Genomic DNA, 23,751 nt, shown 5'->3' with positions numbered 1-23,751 from the left:
CTTTGTACCTGCTTCTCTCTCACACAACTACACAGCTGTCTTGTGTTTGAATGGACAGTGTGATAATGTGCATGTGAAAGGGGGATGGGCAGAGTACATATGACTGTCTGTGTGCGTGTCAGGGTTTATGAATGTGTCACAAAGATAAAGCACTGGCCTTGGGCTTGTGTGTGTTTGTGTGTATTACAACATGGCAGCTTTCTTGTCTACTGACCACAGATGTAGATGGAGTGTCATGAAGACAGAAGGAGATGACTGGTTTCCTGAGCGTTTGTCCAAATTACTGACTGGTTGTTTGTTTACTAACTGACTTTACTGCAATTGGCTGCCTGACTGAAGGACTCGATTACTGATTGACTGAGTGACATTCTTGATAGCTGGTTTTAAAAACAAGCCCACCACAGACCACTATTCTCACTGTGATAGTTGAACACATGAACTCAGTCCCCAACTTGTAGTTGGGCTCATTGCAACACCTATGAACATTTTAAAGTCTTGAATTCATCTTGCACAGTCATACAGAAAGACATATAAAAAGACCTGCAGGGAGACTGTGAGTCCTTGTGGTGTTTTGATGTAGACTGTTCAGGCCCGTTGGCAGATTCACATGCTAATACTGGTCACATCGATCAGGATGAAGCTCAGTTTTCACCTCAGAGACTCAGATCCTGCACTTATCGCACCCTCCGCATAAAACAGAAAACACACACACTAATCGGCTTATATGGAAATTAGATCATGGGATAATGCAAGCGACAAGGAGGGAATTGTGACTACAGATGCATCAGCCGATCAACTCTGACCCACACTTTTACTTTTACTCTATCAGACCTATTAAATAGTCACTTCATTTTGTAATTGACAGTGTTTGCACTTTGATACACTCTAGTGTCTGCCTTCTTTCTGTTTCTTCTAACTGTCAGCCATGAGTACGGATGTTCTCAGATAATTGCATAGATCTACTTGAACAGCATTTTTTGTGTAATAAGAACCAAAGTTGAAAAAGTACATCAATACACTGATATAATGATGTCATCAGTGGAATATCTCTAAAATTAAAAATGATCTGTCACCTCCCAGCACACAGACACATCACTCTTGAACAACCTCTGTACATTTGGACATCCACTAGACATCCTCACCACACTTATATTACACTTCACCCAGTGTTAACACAAGCATGGTGGAAGAACCTCTTGCCTTATTAGCCGTAAGGTACCAAAAGTGAGGCCGCAGGAAGTACAAGCACAGTATTCCCAGCAATATTGTCCTGACTGCAACGTGAAGACTTAGCTTGGACATCCACTGATGTCTAGCGGACGTTCAGTATCTGGATGTCTTTTGGGGATCTTTTTTGGAGGTCAGTAAACATCTAAAACATATGCCAGTGTATGAGTCACATGAACTTTCATTTTGAACCTTGTGAAGATGTCTGATAGATGTCCAAATTGAACATCCAGAAGACGTCCAAAAAAAGACTGCTCAGTGGACAACCTTGTCAACGTCTGACACAGGCCTCAGTTAGACATCGGTGACACGTCTCTGTGTTTAGTTTGTGTATGTCACAGATATCCAAAATAAGTTCGGACCAGACTTCCAAATACCCAACCTAATGTGTATGTCCACAGACGTAGAAAGATGGTCCATGCCAGACGTCAAGCTTGTATATCCAGGCGTCAGGTTTTGACAGCATGTCTCACAAATGCACAAAAAAGGACTTTGATCAACCGATGTAATATAGATGTCACATGCACTCTCCAATGCTGGGTATTTGCTGGACTAGGTCTTTCATTCCCCTGATAATTTGACTTAGTCAGAGTTATATTGGTTTCACTGTTCTAAGATGTTAGTTAATTGTTGAAAGATAGTTTTTTTGCCGATTATCATCCTCTGTGCGGTAGAAAGATCATTTTCTTTGCCTTCTCAGTCTAACTTGTTCTGCTTTTCATTTGGTGTAGTTGCAATCTAATTCTGTTAGATGGCTTTGATTTATTTGTGACTGAGAGGAGTGTGTGACTAAGCTGTGGTGGCTTTAATAAAAATAATTCCTTCTTTATGAAGAAGTGTTGTGATGGTGGGTGTTCACTGTCTCTGCATTAGGGAAATTAACATCCAGAGCTATTTCTCAGACCACTCCATTAACAGCATGAATGTGACAGCCGCAGAGTGCAGAAAATTCTGTCTGTATTAGAAACCTGTCGGATTGTAAATTAAACTGCAAAACAAACATAATCAATAATGGAAGAAAAAAAAAAGACCTTAGGCTTTCAATATCGCCAAGGCGGTACCTTCGGGTAATATTCCTGCATTATGAAGAGGAGAAAAGTTAATGTGATTGAGGGTAGAAGTTTCTGTAGATGTGTTGATAGGGCTTTGGTACTTTATTACTACTGTAATAAGTATTAGAAAAGATTGTTAGGAATGATGAAAATAAAAATATCCCTTAGTCAAAGTTATAATAAATTAAATTAATGAATTACATTTTTAATGAGTATGGTATCTCATTATCTATTATATAGTAAGTCTTCAAACCATTAACAGTGTTTACTTTTTATTATGTGTGCCGTCCCTGGTAGGCTAGTGGTTAAGGCGCAGCGCTCTCGCCGCTGTGGCCCGGGTTCAAATCAGGGTTGCATCAGGAAGGGCATCCAGCGTAAAACACGTGCCAAATGTCAACATGCGAGTCGTCAGTGTGACGATTCACTGTGGCGACCCCTAAACGGGAAAGCCAAAAGTGACTTCCTTTACTTTTCATTATGTAGGAAGAGAGTTTAATTAATAGAATATATCCACCATAGTGCCTATATATAGCAATGGGATGCGCTGCCAAGTTGCTATGAGAGGTTGGATATTTTGTGCACAGAGAAGCTAAAGGTTTACGCAGGAAGTTTGTGACAAGGCTCCAAATGCAAAAGGCAACAGAAAAGTAAAAATGTATGGTTTTCTAACAGACAAGATCAGACCAGATCAGAAGATCAGAATCAGCTTTAATCGCCAAGTATGTTGAACATACAAGGAATTTGTCTCCGGCACAGAGGATCTCAGTGTGTTTCAGGCGACAGACAATATAATAGTGCATTCAAAGGCAAGGGAAGTGTGGCAGAAGGAGGGCAGGCAGTATTCATAAACATATGCATATATACACAAATGAATGAAAAAACAAAGTAACTGTAGTGCTTTATGTGATATGTAAAGATGAGCTACGTTTTTGTTTTAAAAACAAGGAAACTGTTAACTTCAGTCAGTGAAATTTGTAGAAGTATAGGCTAATTAATGTAGATTTCCTCTTTGCTCCTGTTGCATTTTTGAAAAACTTTTTAAAGATTTGGGAACAACCAGAAAGCAGCACAGTGAAATCTGCGGTTCAGTAAGCTGGGTGAAATAGTGATTACTAGAGTAGAGTGTGTAGAGCAGGGTAACTGGTTAAAACCTAATAGTGCAATACAGCTGGTAAACTATAGTAACTCCTTCAGTTTTGGACACACTGCTTCTCTGTCCCGTCCAAGATAAACACTGTCAGATGCCTTTCTGTTGATAAATGGTGCAAATTTGCTGGTCAAAGTTTAGGGTAAATCTACAAATCATTGGAATGGAATGATTTTGCTGAGACATTTTGATAAATAAATGCTTAGACTACAGTCACATTTAGAGTTAGAGAGCTGCCCTGCTCTAAAATGTTTCAGGCAACCTTTTTATATTTTTTTCATGGCATAGGGTGTTTACGTGTTGCTGAACATACTGTAGGCCTAGTCTTTTCTGGAAATGAGAGACCCCCAAAGGAATGTCACACACAGACTTAAACCAAAGCAGCTGATTGGCTGTGTCCAAATCACTCACTACTCTCTATGTTTTGCACTATATAGTGTGTTTGCCATTTTGTATTCGTGTCTGAATGCTGAGTGTGTAAATCTGTCCACTTGTGCATTCAAAAGTTCCACTGTGGAATGTAAAAGATGAGTGTACATGGCATGAACATTATTGTCTGCTAATAATCCCACAGTGCACTGAGCGGCTCGACAGCTGTCAGTGATGATGCAAAAGGATGATGACGAGTAAGTGTTGGAAATTTGAATTTGCTGCTCACTACTAAGCGTACATCATGTATGGAGCAATAAATGAATGAGGGGCTGATATTGGACCCAGCTGGGGATGATCGACAGGATGAGTTGTCGAAGAACTAGTAAAACAGCAGGTTGATTTTGTCTGGTCTCATTCCCCTTCAACCTCATGCTCAGTTTGTTTGTGGTATCTCGTGCGGACGCCCTCCTGACCCCCATCCCTCCTCTCCCCTACCGTCTAATTGAAGCGTTGTGTTTCTAGCAAGCGCAGATAGCTCCTCTGTCTGTGTCTTAAGATGGTAAAATACACTTAACCTTCAGATGGACGCAGGCCCTCTGGAAGGGCAGCAACCATTTTAGGACTCAAATCTTTTTTCTCTATCAACTTAATTGTGTTTTCAATTATTTCCCCAGATTTTCTGTCTCCTGACATTTGCTGTAAGGACAGTGCTTACCCCTGACTTCTCCCTCCTGCCTCCACAACACCTGCACTCTTGTTTTATAGAACTTTTTCATGTAAAGGCTTGTGTTTGGCTTGAGGCCGCATTCAGAGTTACATTCCTGTTTGACTCCTTCGAGTTTGCGTATATTCTTTTTTTTTAAACTTATGTGTAAATCTGTTTTTCTCACAGTACTTTACTGTCTGTCTTTCACTTGCTCCTCCTTCCTCCATCGTTCTCACATCAGATTCCTGCTTTTTTCCTCTCCCTCAGTCCCTGGTGATCAGGTTTTACCAGTCTCTGATTGATTACCAATGGAGGCTGAGTTTAGGTGCATGATGGGAAGATGGTGGGACTGCAGCAGTAGAGGGGAGGGATGGGAAAGTTGGTTGGTTTTCTTCAGCGGGCTTACTAAAAACCCAATATCAGAGAAACAAATAGTTTATTCACAGAGCTTTCACCTAGGGCTCAGCAGTCATGAACTGCATTAGAGTACTGTACAATCATTTTTAACTGATATTTGCGGTAACTGATAATTTGCTTATTAAACATCAGTTTGCTGCAGAATTGAAATGTCATCAAATTTAGAATAATGCATAGGATTTTTTATGTATCACCCAAAGCTATGATGATAATAAACTATATGTGAGACATTTTGTCAGATAAATTCATAGTTTTGCACAATTTGTGTTTCACACATCTTTCAGTATTAAGTTTACTTTGTCAACAGTCCTCCCACAGTCGACAGAGCAGCAGTCTGTATGGTCTGAGCTGTGGCTCACTTTAAATTGCTTTGACACAAATAGATTCAGCAACCATATCCTTTAAAATTCCTGAATTTAGTCTCCCACTCAAACTCAGCCAGCAGCAAAACTCTGTATTTACATCCTATTTTCACATGTTAACTACTGTTCAAATTAAAATTAAATTAAAATTAAAATAGAAAAAAATATAAAAACACCAGCCGCTGCTGTGGAAGATTTTAGTTATACCAAGGTTCATTTTATGGAACATTCAACAATGGGAAAAATACAGTAAATGGGTTTGAAGGATGCTGCCAAATTTCTAAAAATGTAACATACTATTGTGGTAAATTCATTTTCATTACTGATTTTAAATGGAACTTTGGCATATGGAAAAATAAACAGTGAAATGTTATCTGTCATTAGGGGTCTTTTAGACCATTGTATTACAAGAGTTTTTGTTGGATGATATCCATGTTGGAGTATATCAGGAAGTTAACATTCCTCTCTTTTCTATTTCTTTCTTTCTGGCTTTTTCATTTAGTTTCTTTGTGTTTTCTGTCCTCGGTCATTCTGTCTTTCTTTCTCTTTTTTGGGTGCATCCCAGTTCCCCTATTTCATCATCCCTCTGTTTTGTCTTTCTTTTCCTCTCCTCCTGCTGTCTTGCTTTCTTGGCCTGCTCATCCTTGTCACCTTTTGTCATTGTTTCTTTCATCACTCATCCTTTAACTCCATTTTTAATATTCACCTGTCTTCCTTTACTCTCCTCATTTCTCTCCTCCTCACTCTGCCATCCTTCTCTCCATTGTCATTCATTCATTTGTTCCTTTCCCTCTCCCCCTCATACCATCACTTCCCTCTCACCAGTCATCTATTATCATTCTGTCACTCATTTAAAAATTTAAAAAATGATGGCAACTTGCAAACAATACAGTATATTGGTCAAAATCCTGATATAAGAATATAACAACAGTCATAAGCAAGCAACATTTTGGTTACATTTTACTGAAACAACCTTCTTTTAAAGGTGAAAGAGTTCTTACTGTTTTTTGTTCGCTCAGCAATATTTCAGTTCTTTCCCCTTTTTTATGACATTTCCATAATTTTACAGTAATTGCATGGACTCCACAGGTTGTTGCATTACACCATCCTTCCCTTTTAATAGATTCCTTCCTTTATAGATAATGTCATTTCAGTCAGAAAGCCTTTTTATCCTTATCCATTTCTGTTTTTTATGAAGATTTAGCCTAGCAGAGGCGAACAGAGTGGGGAGCTCGTCCGCCCCCATCTTGGCTTATTGAGTTATGTTAGGGAGGAGGTTGGCCAGCAAATAGGATTTAGATACAATGTCATTATAATAGATCTGCCGGTTGTGAAGGAAGCAGATCAATAGGCTTCAAAAATCAATCAGTTCATCCACACGGCCTGAGAGGCAGCAGGTACACACAGACAGGAAGTGATGCTACCTGCCGGCTGTCTGCGGAACACCACATCTCACAAATGATGATTGCTCATCAGTGAGTCTTTAGACACGTAACGTCACAGATCTCGCATATGAACATGTATTCATATGATGTTAATACAGATGATTTTTCCAACAATATGCATATTGTGTGTAGAAACTAAGGTGAGACTCTGAGGTCTGTTCTGTAATTGTCAGTTGCCAATCCAAGTGCAGCCACAGCTTGTGCCTCTCAGAGCTGCTGGTAGCTCCAGCATTATCTGTCACTGGAGAGACGAAGTTGCACATGAACAAGACTTACTCCTCTACAGTGACAGTAAACACAACACATGGGTCTGCCATTAACTGTTATAGTCTTGAATTTAAAAAGCTCTTTAGGCTTGACACAGTAACATTAACCACAATATAGAGTACAGCATAACTAAGGTTATATACTGACACTCACTGATAGACCCACAAATCGGCACAGCTTCTCATAGCAGCACTGCTAGCCGCTCACTCCTCCTCATCCCACTCCTGTTGCATTTTTTTTATATGTAACTAATCTCTCATGCCATCAGGACTATTTGAGTGTGGTTCAATCACATTTGACTGACAGTGACTTTTCCCTGGCATCATGAGCAAACAACCCTCAGACTGTCCAAAGATCAAGTATTGCAGAATACTAATTGGTGCAGATTTTTTTTGTTCTATCTGATCCATCCACTTTAAGATCACAGACATAATAGCACAGAAAGAAAAGTCTAATATAAAAATGATTAAAAGAGGCTCATCATCAAAATGAGATAAGAAAATATTAACTAATTATTCAGAACTGATGAAGCCTCTTGAATGAAGGTGAAACGCCTTCGACCTAAAAACCTAGTCCAGTTAATTTTTCTGTGTTTTTTCAGATGAAAATATTAAATAAATGTGTTCTCAGGGCTGTTAATTCTCCAAAAATTGATCCTGTTTTCTCTGGAAACTGACTAAGGAATCTGATTGAAGGGAGCATGCCTCTTCCAACCGAGCCGAGACCATACCCATAATGACTTACAGTATTATTAAGTTTGCACTATTATTGGACATTGTTGGATCAACAGTCTGAATTTTGCATAGCATTGGGAATATGAGCTTGCCTCAGCCTTTTCAGTGTAAATACCTTGGAATCTTTATGTTTATTACAAGCACAAACAAGTGTAAATTGTTTTTTGCTATCGTTTCTGTCAAACAGTTCCTTATAAGCACTTCATCATGCAAAATCACACACAGTCTGAACTTTGACAGTTTCCAAAACAGCAGCCTTGTTTATGCCAGTTTGAATATCAGAAGCAAAGACCAACGACAGCACAGCGGGAGGAGTCTGTCCAATCAGGTGTCAGGAAGTATGACAGAACAGAACCAACACTGGTTATTGATTGTGGGTAGTGAGCACACCAACAAATGTTTATCCTCAGACCACACATTGCCCAGTAATTCCACTCTCAATGCCCAGTAATTCCACTCTCTGCTGTAAGTAGGCTAAGAAATGAACATCAACATCAACCATCCTTTCTGGGACTACCTAGGTTCACTTGGCCTACCGAACCCTGTGTCCTAAAAAGTACAGATTACTCGTTTGTCCCTCTGAATCTGTCTGTATCTCCCTCTCTTTACTTTTACTCTCTCTTTCTCTCTGTAAATCTCAACTTTTTAGTGATTATGGTTAGGAGTCTATCTCTAATTTTGTTATCTGCTTGCCCAGTCCGGCCCGGGGGATGGATGCCATCTGTAATCCATTTATCAGAGCTGGCTGCTGGGCCTTCTTCCAAATGACAGCTGGCCTTTAGCAATCTCATTATAAAGAGCACCAGGATATAGTATGGAAATATGGGGGGAGGGGCCTCCTGAGGCCTGATAGATTGACTGAAGAAGCACACAGAGGACAAAATTTTAGAACTGAATCTCAACAATTTTTTTTTTTATTTGTTCTTAAACTTCTTATGTCACCATAAAACTTACACTACTAGTCAAGGCAGTAAAGCTGCCCTCCAAGAGCCTGGTTCTGGGAGTTTCATCCTCTACTGTCACCAACTTCTCGCTCAAGGCAGATTTGTTGGGTTTTTCCCCTATATTACTGCGAGGTCTAGACCTTGCTATGTAAAGTGCCTCGAGACAATTTTTTGTTGCGATTTGGTGCTGTACAAATAAACTGAACTTGCACTTGACTTGAACAGAATTGACTTAATCAACTCTGTTGTGCTGTTGTCAATCAAACACAGTGAGCATGACTGTGGCGCTCTTTTCTCTTTTACTGCTCACAATAACTAGCAGTACCAAGGAAGATCCTGAAAATACAACCCTAGATTGTTGAAAATTCTAGCAGAACATTTTTAAATGGATGAAAGTTTATTTCATAGGATCATATAGGAACACATTTGTGAAACAATCAAATCCCACGGTAAAGTGCTGCACAGAACTCCAGATAAAAACACTGTAGACTTGTAAACATTAAACATTTAAAATGGCAAAACAGGCAGCAGAATAATGACTTCATTGTTACCCATTTTCTGGAACTTTAACTTTAGATATAGTGAATCATAAAATGTTAATTACTGTGTACATATGTAATGACTTAATTACAGAAATACACTTCTCATGATATCATATTTATATTAAAAAATATGTCCAAAGGAGAGCAACATTTTAAGATGGCTGTGTTTAAACATGCACCGATAGATTGGCTGTAAATGTGAATTGGCCAGTTTTTTTTTTTTTTTTTAGCTTGATCAGCCATGATCGGTGACCAAACGATTAGTCTGAGAAATCTGATTCTGTGCCGGTCAAATGTACACACCTGATGGTTCAGGTGGCGTGATGCACCAAAAGTACAGCATGTCCAGCATCTCGTGAGGTTCATACTTGTGTTTGTGCCAGGTGTGTTCACTCGCGCATTGGAAGGGCACAGAGGATCCTACACACTAAGGGGACTTGAAGTGCATGTATGTGTATGTACTTTGTATCCAACCCATGGTAAAATGCAGAAAAAAAATACAAACAAACAAAAAAAACTTCACACACTTTAAAAAGAGCTACATATTCAGTAGAACTGATGTAACAGACATTCTTCTGCACCAGTTTATATTTGGAAAAGTGCAAAGATTGCACTTCATTTTTAGATGGTTTGAAAAGAACAAATGAGTGAGTGAGAGACGGACAGAAAACACAAAACTTAATTAATAAAATGTTATATTTTTTTATTACAGTTTGAATTTTAAGTGAATTTTGAATTTAGAGTATTTAATTTCTTCTGATGGTAGAGGGGGTGTTCTGTATCTCGGATGAGGTGGTGAGGTCTCCACTAACAATATCATGTATACTCATCCAGACAGAAAGGAGTAACAAATTAGAAATCAGAGGGAGGATGTGATGGGAGGGTATGTGTGTGTGTGTGTGTGTGTGTGTGTGTGTGTGTGGGTGTGAGAACACACACACACACACACACACACACGGTTTTAATGTAGTCCTTATTGGGCCTTTGATCCAAGGTGAGTAAGGAGCTCTCATCTCCTACTGTGGTACTTATACAGACACACACACACACACACACACACACATTTCTGTCACAGCGCTTGTATTCCTTTTACAGCTGCAGCAGTTCCCCACCGTTTAGGCCTTGTTACACACGCACACAAAAAAAAGGTAATTTTGGGGTCTTCTTGGTGAATACAATGGAAGGAGACGCCCACTACATACACACACGTACACACAAACATGCACACAAGGGCTTCCAGTTGCATGTGTTTAAAATCCTTCCAAAGGTCTATGAACATAACCGTGTGTGTTTGCACTGTGACTAAAGGGACAATAAGACGTCTGCCTGCGTGGGCGTGCGTGTGTAAGTAATGGTTAATACCAGGACAATAGAAGTGTGCCTGTTCGGTTGTTATCGGCTCACTGGAGACTCACAGGCCTGCTGATTTTTTTTTTTTTTAATAAATCACCATTCAGCATGAAAAGGAAGAAGGAGAAAGAAATGAAAGAATGAAAAGAGGACCCCCACACTATAGGAAGGAAATAAATAGGTATGCAGCATCTTGGGATCTTTCAAAATAAGCTGAGATGTTTTCACTTTATCCAAGTTTAGTGCCGTCAGTAAAACCAACATAGTTTGCTGAAAGCAGTGTTTACAGTGTCATTTTAAGTCCTGCAGATTTGTATTGTAGTTGCATTTCTTTAGCACATGAAAGACATTAGATGGAGCAGGCAGATTTTTTTTTCAGAGGTCTTTGATAATTGCAGGTAGCACATTTGGGAGTGTTATGACATGCTGTTTCATCAAAATACCTGAATTAGTTGTTTTGGGGGGGTTTGGGGAAGCTTGAAATACATAACCTTCTCTCAGTTAACCATGTTATATACTGTAATTTGTACAGTTTTTTTTTCCAGGTCTTCTCAGTAAATGGCGTTTCCTTGGTGGTTATGGAATTGTCTACATGTGCCTTAAGTATGGATGCTGTAATGAAACAGGAAATTAAATAACTAACCAAATATGGAACTTCCGTACTTAAGACCAGCAAGGACTGACATAAGAACCTGGTGATCATTTCTCTCTGTCTCTCTACCAGGCTGTTTGTCCAACCTTCCTCCAAACGCCAAGAAGATCTCAAATTCCTATGAAGAACGCCGTAAGCAGGCTACTGCCATTGTGCTGCTGGGGGTCATTGGGGCCGAGTTTGGCGCTGAGATTGAGCCACCGAAGGGATTGGCAAGGGCTCGAGCTGGTGGTCAGGCGCCTGAGGGCTTCGGACTGACAAGTGGAGCATCATCCAACTACTCGCTGGCCAGACACACTTGTAAGTACATACACACATTCAGTTAAGAATGGGACGAGGACACACTCCAACACATTCACTTAGTTCAGCATATAAATGATGACCAACTACATTTATATTTTTGATGTCCACAAATGTTTGACCAGTCAGTACTTAGTATATGATCAGTCTTGTACCATTAATCTATGACGATGTCATATTTTGAAGCTTTTTTTATTTAATCGATCGGCAGGATTCGCGCTACACACTGACTGAACCACAAAAAGTGTAACAGTGCTGTTGTTCATTCAGTGTACTGTAGTGTACGTTGGTGCAAGCCTCATCTAATGTTTCTAATGCATTTTACAAACTGTTGCCTTTTAGCTATACCATATGTCATTAGAAGGTAACACTGCTGTTGCAAAGGTGAGTGAAATGAGTGGCTGTGGGACAGACAACTATGACAGTAGTGGCAGTAATATTGATTTTTTGTGATCCATTTTCCTATAATCTTGTTTCATCTTCATTTTTCCTTTTTTTTTTCCTATACTCTTTGTCTATGTGCTGAATCTCGATTTCTGGCCCACTTTTTGGTTTCTCTACACTGAATCCAGCTCTGTTTGAATGGTTATCTCTTCCCAAACAGTAATGAGGCTCTGGATATCTCGGTTTGTCCAACAAGCATTCTCCATTGTTCTGTTTTCCATGTGTTCCATTTATCACTCTGGTCAAGCTGAAATGCATCGGCAGCTATTAGAGGGAATGCCATTCATGGTACGGTATTCCATAAATTTAATTCTAATGATTTTGACATGAAGTTTGGTACAAGTGTTTAGGGGTGGGCTCTGATAGCCAGTTTCATTTAGATCTTGTTCACTCATTCATCTTCACTGCATAGCAAATCCCTTATTGAATCTATCAGTTTTGTTTTCCGTTTAATCTCTTTTACCTCTCTCTCTCTGACACAACAGTCAAAAAGACCAACGTGATAACTTGGTGACAGTCTTGTCAACAAACACGGCAAACATTTCAAAGTCAACAAAATAACAGCAAAATACAGTATTTGTGGGAAAGTGCTCAGAACAAAGTGGGGGCAGTATGTCATTTGTACAAATATTTATCAACTGTCTGACGTGTTAAGTGCTCAGCCTTAGCTACCCATCAGTGTCGGACCTTATTCTGTGACAGGTTCTGTGAACAGTTAGGTCTCCTGTACAGTACATTTACTGTACATACATGTGTGGCCTGCCTTGTTCAGGCAGACAGTATGTATAATGACTCATGTTTTGGTCCTGAGTCATAGTTTTACCAAACTCAGAACTATATAAATGGCAAAGTAGAAACTGGTGTCGGATTAGAGTTGAGGTGAGAGATAGGATTGATTTTCACCCACCAAGCTTGACACCTTAAGGAGCTTGACACTGACTTCCACACACACACACACACACACACACACACACACACACACACAACATCCTCATACTCACTGAGCCCAACCTGTGCCATGCTGTGCCTACAGCATTAGACCTTGGTGGGCACCAGACCTGCACTAAGCAGAACTGCTCTTCCATCCTGCTGCTCCTGAGCTCTGATTGGCTGCCTCTGGGGGCATCCACCCAGCAACAGAGCCTGTACCCTCACTGATACGCTGTGGAGCATGATGCTGGACACAGTGGTCAGCTCACCTGTGTGGACACATGCACACACATACAGAGAAACCCCAGGAAAACCCCAAGCCCATATCATCAGCTGCCATCTGTTTAAAATCTAAAGACATAAAAATCTGTAACAATAACCTGCCCTAATAATTTGCACTATTCTTCCTTGGAAAAGTAGTGAAACATTGACATGCATAACAATATATTCTCATATGTACACTGCTTTGTTTTATAAACATAAAACCATGTGAGTCAGTCAATCACATCTCTGTTTCTATAGCCAATCCTGCAGGGTTGTTTGACCATTCATTGTAAAAATGTACTAAGAGATGCTAGCAGGTCCTCCTTTGAATAACATGGACATTTTAACATCCTCATTGGTTGTGGAGTAAGGTTTAATATCGTTAATATATGTCATTTATGTCTAGTCAATTTATCTTTCATGTGCCACAGCTGAAATCCAGTCAGATACGCAATTCAGTTAGTGTGATAGTGTTAGCTACTGAAACGGGAGATGGATTAGGATATCCACCTGTTAAGTGGTGATGTAACATTCTGTTTCCGGGTCCAAAGAATCTAAATCAAAAATCACCGGTCAGCTGTCATTTTACCACTTTCCTTGCAATGGGAAGAAGAAAGAGAAATGGCTACAGTTGATTAAATAAATCACAGTATTCTTAAATTAATAAAAATAAAGCATCTAAAAATGTATGTTATTGTCTACACCCTGACAGGCTCTGGGGACGTTTGGCCTCAAGTGGAATGTTATGTTGCACTTAACAAGCGGATAGCTAAAGTTACCACTCTAATTAATCAAGTGAGTTCAGTATTGGTTATGGGTGTGCAATAAGTGGCTCAGGTGATGATAATGTCCTTGTTTCTGGTTCGTCTGGTCTGTCCAGACTCCATTTTCATCTTAAAATACCTCCCAACCCTTCCTGGTGAACAGCGTCACTGACGAGTACAGTGAGCTGCCCAGCAGAAACGGGCTCTCCAGAGTTCTGTCTGCAGGAAGAACGACAGCATCCCAGACATACATTGTGTTGATCCATCTATCTTCCCTGACTTCTTTCTAGGATTTTGAGGCTAAAACAATGTCATCCTACTTCTGCCTACACTGATGACGGTCATAATTCACACAGCCACTAGAGGTCCTTGTCACTTAAATATAAACATAGGCTATATTCAGGCTCTGGACAAATGACTGATGGTGTTGGTTTTCCTGAGAACAGACTTTAGTACCTGAAGACAGGACTCTGCTCCATTAAAAAAAACACCCTGGCTCCACAGAGCAACCTGTTCCTTTAACCAAGATCACGGAGTGACTGTACCTGTTGAAATGTGTTATTGGTTTATGAAAAGCTCAGACAATTACAGATGACTAAACATACTGTATGTGGCAGAGGACATTTTAATGTCTTGTGCTGTTTCCTTCTTATCTGTTGTTGTTTTCATGTCTCTCATCCTTTTTCCTGCTCTCGTTCAATCTGTTTTTCTCCATCCTTCCATTCTCCATCTTGCCACTCTCATCTCACCCTTATGAAACTGAAAAATGGATCGGTGTTGTTGGCATACAGTGCAGTGTGTTTGATGAATGAGAGCTGTCCACCCAGAGAAAGGGAGGGTACAGTAGTTTGTACAGCAAAGTATAGATTGATGTTTTCATATGGCAAAGGGGGAAATATAGGGCAGATAGAGGGAGAGAGTAAGCCTAAGGACGGAAGGAAGAAATCAAGGAAGTAGAGTTGATGGCCAAGGGAAAGGAGGATGTGGTTTGGCAGAATAAAAGAGATAAGCTCCTCAGTATCTAAACAATAGCACTTACAGTAAATGTCAAAATACCTCAACTACCTTCTAAAGCCTGTTCAGTCTGAATGGTGGCATGTTTAAACATTTATGAGAGTTGATTTTGTATTGCATTTTTCTTTTTCTTTCTTTCTCTCTCTGCCTCTCTACATCCAGTCTGATCCGGCTTTCATCCACTAACCAAGTCCCCAACATTGATTTACCTTCACCTCTCATTTAAGCTCAAACATAGAGAGAAAGAGGGGGCAGAGCAGAGGGGGGGAACAGAAGTGGAAAGCCTGTTAGTGGTCGACTCGGCCTGGTAAACTTTAGACATCACCAATCTGTCACTGTTTCACACTCTGTACTTCCCTCTTGTCTTCTTTCCTTCCTCCTTTTTTCCTTCCTCCCTCCTTACCCCATTGTACTCCTGCTTCAGTCACCCTTTGTGTTAATGTAACACGTTTACTGCTCTAACTAATGGCTAATTATGGCCGACTGATGCTTTGTCAATAGCCATTGTTTAATATGGGCCCAGACTTGCCTTTAAACAAAGATGTCTGCCATGAGAAATGGATCAGAGTATGGACGTCTCTTACTTCCTGCTCAGTGACTAAAAGGCTAGAGGTTGTAAATTTAAATCCTGATCCGACTAATTCCAACGCTTATTGTTAACAGCCATCTTTAATTGTCCAGATGAGGCTGAAAACGTGGTTGTTCAATTAAGTTTACATCAGGTTAGTTACAAACACACACACCTGCCCACCCACAGTCACTGCCAGTGCTCACAAAATTGAACTTTGACCTTATAACCCCTGAAGCCCTTGCTGTGCTGGGGTGGCTGTTGGCAGGAGTTTGAATGTGATTGGTGACTTTTTGTGTCATGAACCTCAAATCATACCCCTGGCCATCGTCCCACACAGCCACCCATTCATTTTATTTATTAGTAGTTTTTAATCAGCTCAACACAAGACTACGAGAATATTACCAGACAACATTTTAAACTCATTTAGAGCTTATCTTTGTTTTTCTATATTTGTTCCTAGACAATGTAGATGAATGAAAACTATTATTATTATTATTTTGTAAGTCCCCCATTCATAACGAGTACCTTAGACAATGGTTTCACAGTTTTCAGACCCCTTCACTTTTTGCACTCTTTTTGCATATTTGTTAAAAATAAAAAAAATGGAATTTCTCTCCAAACTCTGTTCAGGTTCATCCTGTTTGCTTTAAATTTGAGATGTGTCTAGAACTTGAATGGAGTCCACCTGTGGCAAACTAAACTGACTGAACATAGTTTAGAAAGATACACACCTGCATATACAAGGTCCCACAATTCACGCTGCATGTCAGAACAAAAAACAAACTATGAAGTCCAAGAACTCTCTGTAGACCTCTGATAAAACTGTGGCAAGTCATAGATCAGGATAAAGCTCTGAGTGGTCCCAGGAGCACAGGGGCCTCAATAACTGTGAAATGGGAGAAGTTTGGAATTCTCCAGCAGAATTCTCCCTAGTGTCAGCTGTCCAACTAAACTTAGTAACCTGGCAAGAAGAGTCAAGAAGGACCAGGAACCCAGCAGCCACTCTAACAGAGCTTCGGAGATGGAGAACCTGCAGGTGGATTGACCATCTCAGCTGCTTTCTATCAATCAGACCTTCATGGTAGAGTGGCTAGACAGAAGACACTTGGAGAAAAAGACATATGCTATCCTGCTTGGGCTTTGTCAGACTGCATCTAAAGGACTCTGAGAGCATGAGGAAAAAGATTATGTGGTCTCATGAGACACAGAATCACAATCTCCAAGCACTATGTCTGGCTAATAACATCCCTACAGTGAAGCATGAGGGTGCATTTTAGCAGCAGGGACAGGAAAAATGTTCAGAGTTGAGAAAAGATGAATACAGTCAAATACAGAAGGGTCCTTCAGAAACTTGCTCCAGAGTGCACACGACCCGAGACTGGGGAGATGACAGCATGACAATGACTTGAAGCCTATAGCCGAGACAATGCTGGAGTGGTTTCAGGACCAGTCTATGACCGTCCTTGATTGGCCCAGCCAAAGTCCATATTTAAAACCCTATAAAACGTTTGTGGAGAGACCTGAAGATGGCAGTTCAGACACTCCTCATTCAATCTGACAGAGTTTGAGAGGGTCTGCCAGGAAGAACGGGATAGACTGCCCAAATCCAGCTGTCCACAACTTGTAGAAACTTGCCCAAGAAGACTTGAAACTGTAACAAAGAGGCTTCTGCCTATGCTGAACTTAAAGGTCTGAATAGTTTTGTAAATTAGAAAACTTTGTTTAGGTTTTTAATACATTTGCAATAATGTCTAATGTCTGATTATGATTTTGCTTTGTTATTATGGATTATGGAGTGTAGATTGATGGGCAAAAATTGCAATTTTCCATTTATCCATTTGCAGTTTATCAATTTCAAATTAAATCCACAACCCAGTAAAGTGTGCAAAAAGCAAAGGCATCTGAATTCTGAATACTTTCTGAAACCACTATATGCAGCTGCACTTTAAAACTGACACAAAAACAAAAATGAGAGCTGATTGAACAGTGAACATTGCCAAAAAAGCATGTAAATAAGAAACTGTCATCTTTGATCGGTCCTTCAAACACTGCTGTTTATGTAATCACATCACTTTAATTTCATACCAGAAGACAAAAATTACAGTTACTGAGAATCAATCCCCTGGTCGGTTTAGTGGTGAAACATGCCCCCCGTTGACACTGAATTTAGACACATTACAGTAAAAGGAAAACACTTAAGAAAAATACTGTTTTTTAAAAATTGACTTCTGAGAGTCAGTCTGCCAAAACTAAAATAATTGAAAATTGTAAGATATATGTGATATGTGGTATTGATGGTCTGCAATAATCACTAACTACAGGTCAAACTTCAGTCAACCCTACAACACTGGTGATATTTATAGTTCACTGTTGGTATGTATATTGATGCAGGTAACAAAAACATGATTGATTTTGTGTCTCATTGATGTTTGCATAGCTCATGTTGCTCACCAGCTGAGGATCAAAGTTCATGATCCTTTCACTGATTCAGTCACAACATACTAAATAAAAAACATCTGCATGCTTGAGTCTGTCTCTTTACCAACAGCCATAACAGCTAAAAACATTAGCACTGCTGTCCATCACTTAGTCTGTGCTGCCCATTATGACATAACATAACTATGCTAACATAGTTAGCCTTCTATCTCTCTCTGCTGGTATATTTTGTAACAGTGATACATAGCGATGCTAACACAGTTAGCCTCTAGCTGTATTTTTCACAGCCCCCTTCATAGGCTGTGTGTAGATGCAAACCAATAAAGAAGGGGGTTTGCCATTTAAGAATGGCTATTGATGAAATGCTGTAAGATCACGATGATGAGATTAGCTGGTGTCTGGAGATTGGAGGACCTTAGAGCCACCACAGGACCAAATACAAATCATAGTAAATGATTTGTATTATATTATGTTTCTTCATATCATGACTGTTTGAATTTACATTTCATTCATATATTTGAAAATATAATCAAGTGTATTGATCTCGGAGTGGACAGATGAGCGTCTGTGATGCTACTGTATTTTCAAGACTGTCGACAGATTTAAAACTGATATGGTCCAGAATACTGTGCGCCTGGGGAAAAAACAAACAAATAAATGACCTGGCAATGTTTGATAACTATAATACATTTAAAAGTACATAACTAAAAGAGCCACAGAGCCTTCTGAGAGATGCATATGGGTTTTTTGTTAATATTTGTAATGTTTTACAAAAGCCAGATAACAGATATTTAATCTACCATTCTTTGCCTTGACAGTCCTCTAACTTTATCTTCTTTGTGTAGCACATTGTGAAGAATCTGCTAAAAGCTCTGAAATGCAGACTACTATGGCTGAGACAGGTGGAGAGAGTCAGACATATACCTAGGGGCAGGAGGGGTTTCCATGTATGTTTCTATGTTTGAGCGAGGGGGTGTTATTCAGGGATGGCAGATATTTTCTGGAGTCTTAATGGTCAGTCCATCTCCATAGAGACTGGCTCAAATGTCAGGTCAGCTATGAAGTGACCTTTATTTCGTTCACTGTCTTTATCCTCTCAGCTTGTGTATATCACACAAAAGGTGAATTATTTTTACCCAAACATTGTAAACGTTAGAATTTATTCTTTTGGTTTATAAGCAGATTTGACATCTTCATAGAAAATCCATTTGTTTTAAATTACTCCCAGGGTGCAGCCATGTTGCCATGGCAAACGGAGCTTATACTGCCTACAATGACACCGAAGGCATATAGAGCTGATATGTCATGATAGTTAAACCATAAATCATTTAAATTGCTCAGAGTGTAGAGAATATGAAAATGTGGAAGAAATCTGCCTTTTTTAATTTGTCTATTTCTTTTTAGTCATTTTGGGACTCCAGGTGCAAATCAGTCATTGTGCTAGCCCCCAGCTCATTGACCTTAGTTCTTTCAAAATGTAGGATGTGCACTGGCCCTATGTAAGTCAATAACTGCTTAGAAATTGAATCCACTTGTTGGGTCTTACGCAACATTTGACTTCTGGGTCCAACCTCCTCCAGACCAAAATGACGGAGCCTGTCGCCCTCTACGCGGTAACATCTTTTCTTCTTTAGCAAGGCTTCACTGAGTGTAAAAAACATGATTACATTCTTAAGATTCAAAGAGAGTAGTCAGTTTTGCTGTTCCACCTGGTGGCATAATAACCAAATTTTATTACACGTCATAGTAAATTTATTCCAATATATAAGCCATATGGAAGTACAGTGGTTAGCACTGTCACCTCATAACAAGAACATTCCAGGTTTGAGGCCTTTATGACAGCTTAATGCCCTTTTTGCTCTGATTTTATTCATCCCACAACAAAATTATAAAACAGGACCTGATTTAATCACAAACAATGCAAGTTAATGACATAATAAAACCCCTACCTTACATGGCTCTATTCTGATGTTACACTTTCTACTGTTTACAGGTAAGGCACTGACCTTCCTGCTGCTGCAACCCCCCAGCCCCAAGCTGCCCCCTCACAGCACCATCCGCCGCACTGCCATTGATCTGATTGGTCGAGGCTTCACCGTCTGGGAGCCATATATGGATGTGTCAGCAGTGCTCATGGGACTGCTGGAGCTCTGCGCTGATGCCGAGAAGCAGCTGGCCAAGTGAGTCTACAGGCACATGCACACAGACACAAATGATGCTTTTATTGATAAAATTATAAACATTTTCTATTTTATATCTTGTCGTACATTTTAAATAAGCTGCATATATTAAGAAATTAATAAGGAGACCTAATGGCATATATGTTATGCCAGTGGGAGACATTTATGTGTGTGTGCCTGTGTTGAATTTATGGTTCGCAAAACACTAAAATTCCCTCCCATGCATAAAAATAAACATCTTTGCATTGAGACAAACGTACATCCTAGCACAGTAGCTTACTGGCTGTGTATGATACATTGTGCTTTCATACAGTTAGACAGACTGTTTTCTTATGTTTTATTTAGGAGGCAGAGCTGAGCTTGTGCAGGGTACCATTTTGATATCAGGAAGTTTGAGCTTACTATATCACCAGTGGGCTTCCAATTTAACCCCTGCTTGTAAACATGTATAGTATTGTAATGTGTTTAGGAAATTTCACTTTTCGCCCAGAAATACTGAATGTACTGGAGATGCTGTAGGACCTGTGATGTGTTGAAATATAGGATAAGGATAATCACCTTTATTGGGCAAGTATGTTACACACAAGGAATTTGTTTCTGGTACAGAACCGAGGCAGCCATCGAGGCACCGTGATTCGAACTTTCCCGTTGGGAGACTACTCAACCCACCACACCACTGTCGCCTCCCCCAATACTATACTAAATCTAGATGTAAAAACGTGATAAAATGGCTTGAGACTTACCTTTAGATTGGCTTTGACAAGACTTGTTTTAGACTTATCCTGACTGACACATGGCCGTGCCTTCAAGAACTTGAGTCTTGACATAGGACTGGTTTTGACAAGACGGAAGACTTGACATGAACGTGTCTCATTTAATGTGGATTTGCCTTGACTGGCTTCAGACTTGACCTTCAGACTTGACTTGGACTTGTCTCAGCTGACTTGAGGCTTGGACTGGACTTGCCATCAAGGTCTTGAGACCTGAGTTTAGGCTTGCTGTCATGACTTGAGAATTGTCTTGACATTTATCTTGAAGTTAGTCTTGGCTTCAGATTGACCTTAGCAGGGCCTGAAACTTAACTTCAGCTTGGACTTTGAGTTGGACTTGACTTCAAGAACTTTAAACCTTACTTTAGACTTACTTGTTAAGATCTGACTTGGACCTTTTTTGATTGACGACACTTTATTTGGATTTGCACTTTGGGACTTGGCACTTGAAGTGAGATTTCCATTGATGAGAGCTGAGACTTGACTTGGACCTCTGTGCTTGAGTTACTTGAGCCTTAAGACTTGAAAGCAAAAACATAAAAGTCTTCAATTTTAATGTGAAAAATTCCATAACGCTAACAACTTAAACTGACATAAATATTTAATTATGAGGCCTGTACATTGCAAGAACATGCTCTGAAAGAAAACATGGTTTAAAGGTTTGAAAAGCCAGTGTTACGGTCAGCATGCAGATATCTTAAGGCCTTGACTTGGACTTGCTCCTAAAGACTTTAAAACCACTCTGAGTATATGTGCATCAAAACAGAACTTACTTAGATCTAAGTGTTAAATGCACACTGAACATAAAGGTACTGTGGTTTACATCAGTCCTGTGTCCTCAGTTTCAGCTCGCAGACTGATTGGTTAATTTATTGTCAGTTTGGCCCTCACTCAGATTCCAGAGTACAAACAATAGCTGGCTTATAGATACAAACATATGTGCACACACACATGCAAACAGAAACATTCTGACACACTGACTTATGGAGGCCAGGTTTTAATCTGATTGCAGGACATTATGATGATGTAACGATGTCTGCTTTGCTCTGACATGCAAGTCCTCTGTCTGTGTGCATGTGTGTTTGTCTTTTTTCATGTGGCATCATGATCTTTTTTTTCCTCTTTGCCTCAGTAGCGGCAGTGCATAAAAAAGTTGGTTCAATTTCCTGGTCCCTAAAGGATAAAAAACCCTTTTATATTTGAATGACCATCTGAGTTGTCCTCAATTAAAGTACATATTTATATGCCCACAGAGAATCCGCGGCACTGCTGGAGCTGGCACAAGCCAGTCAGTGCCCCAGAACAGTGTTGACAGTTATAGCAGTAGTGTAACCTGGTGGTTGCTAATGTTTTTGGGTTGTGACCCTTGTAGTGGAAATCCTTGTGGCCCCTTTTTAGAAATCCTTATTTGACATGATTGAATGCTGGCAGCTGTCTCTTTTATGACTGTGGTGGGACGAGCAGGGGAGACTTCTTCCCTGACTTGAAGTCAGCAGGTCACTGTTTTGCACAGCCCCTTACAATAAAGTATTGTTTACTTGTGGCTCCTCAGATTCTTACGTGTTAAGTATTTTTAGAGGCCTAAAGCAGTAAAATTACCCAGTATTTGACACAAAAAGGAAAAATGAAATGATCACAAAAAATAAATAATGTGTCCTGGGATCTTCAGCGGTCTTCCTCTTCAACCCAGTGGGTGTCTGAGTGAGGGCAAAGTTTTCATAATCAAGTGGTTTACATATATCGGTCACTGTAGCTGTGACTGTGAATCCAGTTTGACTTTCTGCAATGACCCAGTTCGAAGTTGGTGTTAGACTGCAGATGCTGACATCAGCAGACACAACCAGCAGTGAGCAGGTCAAAGGTCATGGCTGCCTTCTTGTCATCATAGTAAAGCTGTGGTTAATTGAAACTGCAGTTTTTACAAGTGAAGGTTACAGGTCACGCATAGAGAGTAGTTCCGTGGTATCTTCTCCTGTATGGTACAAAGCTCTGGCTGTCATTGTCCTCCCTCCCTTCTGAAATCTAACTGGCCAACATGAGTTGATCCTATTAAGGCTGAAACTCAAGCCGGGCCAGTCTGGTTAAATGAGTATAGATATGTCTGCTGCCACTGTGTGTGCGCACACATGCATGTGTGCGTGTGTGCTAAGCTAAGTGCTTGTGTGTGCGAAAGTGTAGAAGAGAAAACAGCACAATTATATTTTAGAAGATACATGTGAATCAAGTGAAAAAAAAATAAACAGATTAGGCAATATAGACTCAAAAACAAGAATGCAGCATTTCCACTAATGAAACCTAACGAGCCTTATACCCGCTAAGCTAAGTTAACCAGATAACGACTTTAGTCTTATGTTAGTGATAGTTTATCGCATGGCCAAATTTTTGCTGACTGGGGACCATTTTTGTGGAATCATAGTATGAAAAGTAAATGTCTATCATTTAAACATTTTTATCATAAAAAGCATTAGTAGTATCAGCAGTGATTCTGCTAGTATTAGCAGTAGTGGTTGTAGTACTGTAGTATCATGAAATGTGTTTGGTCTGAAAGCACTGACTTACTTGAATAAATGCAAAAACCTTAAGACACACACAAACACATGCTGTTTATGATCATGTATAATTAATAATGTGATGTCTGCAGGTGTGTGCTGTTGCCTCCTGGTGCTGTTGAAGTCAACAGCACAAGGGCCTGGTCAGTGAGACGCCCGATAATGAAATCTGTACATTTAAATACAGAGGGAGAAAACATTAATACATACACTCACCTTTACAGTTTTCTATCACTGGTCAGTTTATACTGTAGGAAATAAGAGAGAGTGAGAGAGTTTGAAAAGGTGAATGCATGACTGGCTAGAAGGGAG

The 23,751-nt window shown here is 39.9% G+C and overlaps 1 protein-coding gene across 1 annotated transcript in view; it reads left to right on the top strand.

Moving 5' to 3' along the window:
- The window catches only part of wdr7 (WD repeat domain 7), a 98,499-nt gene that overhangs the window by 56,652 nt on the left and 18,096 nt on the right, over positions 1-23,751 (top strand). The window contains exons 23-24 of the mRNA XM_020601061.1: positions 11,290-11,517; positions 19,934-20,120. Of these exons, the coding sequence (XP_020456717.1) occupies positions 11,290-11,517; positions 19,934-20,120 (415 nt within the window). The remainder of the gene's footprint in view (positions 1-11,289; positions 11,518-19,933; positions 20,121-23,751) is intronic.

This window comes from Monopterus albus, unplaced genomic scaffold, assembly GCF_001952655.1.
Source record: "Monopterus albus unplaced genomic scaffold, M_albus_1.0 scaffold50.1, whole genome shotgun sequence".
NCBI lineage: Eukaryota > Metazoa > Chordata > Actinopteri > Synbranchiformes > Synbranchidae > Monopterus > Monopterus albus.
This window is presented reverse-complemented; position numbering and strand designations above follow the sequence as displayed.